The 5,715-nt window shown below is 45.3% G+C and overlaps 2 protein-coding genes across 2 annotated transcripts; one reads left to right on the top strand and one right to left on the bottom strand.

Moving 5' to 3' along the window:
* The first annotated feature begins 264 nt into the window (after window positions 1–264).
* On the top strand, window positions 265–2,560 carry LOC123071570 (zinc finger protein STOP1 homolog). Its single transcript, XM_044495152.1, has 2 exons — window positions 265–500; window positions 673–2,560. The coding sequence occupies exon 2, from the start codon at window positions 791–793 to the stop codon at window positions 2,351–2,353; it is 1,563 nt and encodes a 520-aa protein (XP_044351087.1). The 5' UTR covers window positions 265–500; window positions 673–790; the 3' UTR covers window positions 2,354–2,560.
* A 475-nt stretch (window positions 2,561–3,035) lies between these two features.
* Window positions 3,036–5,352, bottom strand: LOC123071572 (uncharacterized). Its single transcript, XM_044495153.1, has 2 exons — window positions 5,131–5,352; window positions 3,036–3,610 (listed from the first exon to the last, which is right to left on the bottom strand). Exon 2 carries the CDS (start codon window positions 3,586–3,588, stop codon window positions 3,298–3,300), a length of 291 nt encoding a protein of 96 aa, XP_044351088.1. The 5' UTR covers window positions 3,589–3,610; window positions 5,131–5,352; the 3' UTR covers window positions 3,036–3,297.
* Window positions 5,353–5,715: the final 363 nt, after the last annotated feature.

The raw sequence follows: 5,715 nt of genomic DNA on the forward strand, positions 1-5,715 counted from the left end.
TATACATGACCGTAGCAATTCACTCTTTTTCAAGTGGGTACATCACAAGCTTGATTGTTTTACCTCCTAAATTGTTGCATACAACTCATGCACGCGGGGATCCTACAGTTTGTGCCATAATTTAAAAATATAGAACATTCTATATACATGTTTTATTTAAAAAACATATTAATTGCAGACTCTGTATATTTCCAAAAAAAATTCATTTATTTTTACTAGTAATAAAAGGAATAAAAAAAATATCTTCTCTCCTAAAATTCCAGAGTCAAACTCCAGCTCCTCCACCACGCTATAGACTTTATCCCCGCTTTCCCGTACCATTCTTTCCTCTTTCTCCCCTGATTCCAACGCTGCCGCCGCGCCGTAGCTCAGCCTCGCCGCCGACCACCCCAACCCCCTCCACCTCCCACGCGAGTCGGCCGGCCGGCCACCGCCGTCCCTGTTCTTCCTCACCGGGTCCCCGCCGTTTCCACTCCGTCCGGCAATCATTGGCCATTGAGGTATGTATGAGCTTTGTTTTCATCCGGTGATTAGCTAAACCCGGCAGGCCATCTAGATCTTAGTCCCCTGCTTACAGATCTGTCTATGCCTACGGATTAGTTCCATACGTCTAGTTTGGTTGCTGCTGCCGTGTTCAATTTCTTGTTCTTATGATTTATTTTTTACCCGCAGGGTTTGATGCTATTCCTGTCTTATTGTCAATTTCTCATTTGGGGAAGATCGTGTGAGATAGAAGAGAGGGCGGACTGGATTGTAATCTGAGCTCTGGTGGATCTAGACTGAAAGTTGCATGAGAAAAAGTTCAGAAATTTCCATGAAAGCTTCGTCGTCGATGGCAAGCGACGCGTCAGGGAACACTGAACCTGGCCAACAGGGCGTTCGTTTCAGTTCCATGGACCAGTCTTGCTTTGCAAGACCTGGCCAGTCAATCCCTGGCTACCCCCCATTCTTTGGCCCTCAATCTTCCAACTTTTACCTTCCTGATGACAGTGTGGCTAAAGCGTGTGATCCGTTTGAACCGAATCCTCCACAGAGCAATCCTGTGGCAGACTGGGATCCTCAGGCCATGCTGAGCAACCTAACCTTCCTTGAGCAGAAGATCAAGCAGGTGAAAGATATCGTGCAGTCCATGGGTAACCGAGGGAGCCAAGATGTTGGTGGTTCCTGCGAGCTTGCCGCAAAGCAGCAGCTCGTCACCGCTGATCTCACTTCCATCATAATTCAGCTCATCTCGACTGCCGGCTCCATGCTTCCTTCCATGAAGACCCCGCTCCTTAGCAGCAATCCAGCGGTCAGGCAACTCAACACGCCTGGTTCTCCCATGGGCTTTGGCTCGATTGTGAATCAGCGGCCAAGCACAGTCAGGGAGGAGATGGTTCCTGACATTAGCAAGACCTCTGATTATGAGGAGCTGATGAATACCCTTAACACAGCGCATGATGAAAAGGATGATCTGATCAACTGCCCAAATCCTTGTGTCGGGGAAGGGCCTGAGCCGGTTCCGATGGAAGACCATGACGTGAAGGAGAGCGATGATGGTGGTGAGGCAGAGCACCTCCCCCCTGGTTCTTATGTGGTCTTGCAGTTGGAGAAGGAGGAAATTTTAGCACCACATACTCATTTCTGTGTGATATGTGGGAAGGGTTTCAAGAGGGATGCTAACCTAAGGATGCACATGAGGGGCCATGGAGACGAGTACAAGACTCCCGCAGCTCTTGCCAAACCCATGAGAGATTCTGGCTCAGATCCTACACCAGTTACAAGGTACTCGTGCCCATATGTCGGTTGCAAGCGGAACAAAGAGCACAGGAAGTTCCAGCCCCTCAAGACAATCTTGTGTGTGAAGAACCACTACAAGAGAAGCCACTGTGACAAGAGGTATACCTGCAGCCGATGCAATACCAAGAAGTTCTCAGTCATTGCGGACTTGAAGACTCATGAGAAGCACTGCGGGCGTGACAAGTGGCTCTGCTCATGTGGAACAACTTTCTCAAGAAAGGACAAGCTGTTCGGCCATGTCGCGCTTTTCCAAGGGCACACACCTGCTCTAGCAATGGATGATATTAAAGCAACAGGAGCATCGGAGCAGCCTCAGGGGAGCGAGGCGATGGACGACATGGTGGGGAGCACAGGGTATAACTTCCCAGGCAGCACGTCTGATGGTATTCCGAATCTAGACATGAAAGTTGCCGATGACACACGTGGTTATTTCTCGCCCTTGAACTTCGACCCGTGCTTCGGCGCCCTCGATGACTTCGCCCCCCCTGGATTCGACATCTCCGAGAACCCCTTCTCCTTCCTGCCTTCGGGACCGGGTTCCTGCAGCTTTGGGCAGCTTAGTGGAGACAGCTGATGGAGATCGTCACCGTAGACAACCATGATGGTGTCGATCGTTATGTATGAATGTTATATGTATGATCATCTCAGTTCTTCCTCTATTCAGGGAGCCATTTTGGTCCATGCCTCTTTCTTAAGTGTACTTTTAGTTTGTGGTCATCAATAATGATCTTACATATAGATTTGAAAGTCACAATTGTTAAATATATATTATTTTCTTTAACTGTGTTGGCGCTTCGCAATCAATATCTTGTCATATCAGGGTGGAAGAACAACAAAATAAAAACATTGAATGCAATCCCAGCTTAGCAAAAGCCAAGATTGAGTATTGCTTATCTTTTGATCTTACTGGAAACTTCACCTATTCCGAAATTTATCTCCTGGACAAATTAATTTCAGTTGGAGCAATCTGTTAAAATAGATCACATTTTCAGGGAAAATAGCATCAGGATTGCATCAGCATATCAATTGATCCTCGCAGAATATTTTAGCAGGTCAAGTAACCACATCAAGGCAAACAAATAGAGCTCATACAGCCAACCAAATAAAATAATAAAAATACATAATAAAATAAAACGAAACCAAACAGCTGCATTTCTCATGGCCCTCATTGATGGACACTCACATCAATACATCAAAAGAATGCACCACCATCCATAGCCTGCGAAAATATCTAGACTTGATAGGACCAGTTGACATCTCAGGAAAATTAGATTCGATTTATCATTCAGGGCGGCAACAGAAAGATGGATGCTTACTACACAAATTGGCAAATTATATAACAAGCCAGGAGCGGTCTCTCTAGGTAGTAACCAGTACTCTTGAATAATTTGCTCTTTGATTGAGCGCATACTAATATAGTACATAGATATCCAGATGTATACTAGAAAATGTACATCAACTCCTGCCAGATAATAGTCCAATGTCCAGCCTGGGGATAACTGCTGGCACCCTACTACTCTAGTTCCCAATAACGATCTCGTCGAAGTTCCAGTCCCTGACAAGATCCCTTGAAACAGCACGGCTCCGTTGAAGACGAGGAGCACCCTCGATGCCTTGTCCAGTGGCCATTACAGGTGTCACCTTTGATGTTCCCACACGGCTAGCAGGTCCTGCAGCCAAAATTTTCCGCGATAGGCAGGCAACAGCAGCTCCACACCTGTTTTCCTCCTCTGAGCTTGAGACTGAATAGCTTCTGAAAGACTGTGAAGGGCTGCTCATGCCATGGCATACGAGACAAGCTAGACTCATGATTATGGTAGAGCTGAAATTACTGCAACAGAAGAGCCAACTATCAGAACAAAATTTCAGCATAAGTACACAATTCTATCAAGCAAAAGGCTTGTGTTGTAGTATCCGATGACAGGCAAAACAAAAAGGCAGAGGTGAAGCTCTTCTGAGGTCAATGAGGGCTGTAATCTCCCTTTTTCAGTAACATAACTCATTAACTTGTTTTATTATCTAGAGTCCAGTCAATAATTCGAAACTAGCCCCCTCGTTTCATGACTAAAATATTTTGGCTCGCTGTTCGAGCTCTCCCTCTCAGCTGAACTATAAAGAACAACTCCGGGATGGATTCTGAAACAAACATATCCAAACAAAAAAGGCAAGCCCAAGCATTTTCTTTACTCCCTCCGTCTAGGTATGTAAGTCATCTTACGAAAACCAAATAATCCCAAAACACTTAGGCGCGGTGCATTAAATTCTACATCGTTTCTTGTTTCTTGACATATCAACCAATAAGAGATGTGGGGTGTGCATGCTTTTAATGACTTGAGACTACCAAACACGACATGCAGTGGTTAGTTCATTGCATGCAATGCTATTAATTAGCAAATGAACATTAAGTTCTCTCGTTTTCCCCTCCTCCTTGGTCACGGTGCACAACCTAAGATGACTTACTCACCTAGACGGAGGGAGTAGCAAAGACTGCTGTTTGAGTAAGAAAAAAAGGAAAGGCAGTTCAAATTACTTCCTGAAAATGTTTATCATAATTATCAGCATCAGTTCCAGATTGCATTAGCTCAACCATTGGAAAATGGCGATATGTGACTACTAATTAATACGTACTAATTGATTTGCAAGTTCAACAGTTATGAGGAGTTAATTGACACAACATCATGCAATCCAGAAAGCAACACAGAAAATAAACCACATAAACAACATATCTTGGAAGATTGATAAAGAAGAAGGCAATGACAAAATTTTAAGCATATCCTTTAGAGAACTGGGCATCTACCTTGTGGTTAGCACAAGCAAGAAAAGTCCGTGAAGGGATTAGCGCCATTAGTGATGACTGACAAATCCCTAAATTTTCTCCAGCTTTTCTAGAGTGCATTGGTATTGGAGATTTGCGAATTGGGCCAGCGATATTTAATGGACACTTTGATAACGGACAAATCCCTAAATTTTCTCCAGCTTTCCTAGAGTGCCTTGGCGGAGATTTGCAAATTCGGCCCTATATAAATGGATGTAGGGAGCACATACAATTTGAGTAGCTGGGCATCAGAGTTATTTGGTACAAGCATAATCTGTTCCAGCGAAGATGAACACAACGGTTCGACGCCAATTTTTTGTATCAAAACAGGCAAGGATGGCATGCAATGCCCCATTGTTCCCCACGACGAACAAATATACTAGAAAGCTACCGTCACGAAAAATTCGCAATCAAAATTTTCAGAGACTCGACCAGAGGCGGATCTAGATGGTGTGCCTGGTGTGAGCAGGTGTACCCACAAATTGTGGAAGTCAGGTGGGGTTTCAAGGAATCACCAGACGAAAACAAGATCGTACCTGAAAACCCCCCCAATGCCCAAAATCGCGGACGGGGTCGAGGCAGCAGGGACGCGACGAGCAGGGACAGGAATGGCGATGGCGGCGGGGGTTGGGAGGGGGGATGATCGAGGCGTCGGCGGTGAGTCGGAGGTACAGCCGGCGGTAGAGATGTAGGTCAGGACGCTCGGGAGAGGAAGGGGAAGAGAGGAGGAGACAGCCTTGAGGAAATTGGCAACAAAAAGAAACAGGTCCGGTTTGGGAACAGCCATTATATTTTGTCCCACCGCAAAATCAGGGAACAACCACACGTGGGCTGTTGATGGGCTTTACCGTTGGATGGGCTAAACGGGGGCAATGTCGCCTCAAGTGCAAACACAGGGCAAATTTGCCTAAAAGAAACAAAGAGCGAATGACCCTTTTTTTTTTGAGAAATCTCGCCCACTTTATTGATTGGTAACAATGTTCATAGGTGCTACAATTACAAGCAAATTTGATGAGATTATGAGCCTCAAAATTAAAGTTCCTACGCTCATGAATAAAAGAGCAAGACATATAAGATGATCTACGTGCTACAATTTCTTGGATGATAGCCGCATTAGGACC

The sequence above is a fragment of the Triticum aestivum genome, chromosome 3B (genome assembly GCF_018294505.1).
Source record: "Triticum aestivum cultivar Chinese Spring chromosome 3B, IWGSC CS RefSeq v2.1, whole genome shotgun sequence".
Classification (NCBI taxonomy): domain Eukaryota; kingdom Viridiplantae; phylum Streptophyta; class Magnoliopsida; order Poales; family Poaceae; genus Triticum; species Triticum aestivum.

Coding starts and splice junctions, on each gene's coding strand:
- LOC123071570 (XM_044495152.1), top strand. CDS start 791: ATGAGAAAAAGTTCAGAAATTTCCATGAAAGCTTCGTCGTCGATGGCA.
- LOC123071572 (XM_044495153.1), bottom strand. CDS start 3,588: ATGAGTCTAGCTTGTCTCGTATGCCATGGCATGAGCAGCCCTTCACAG.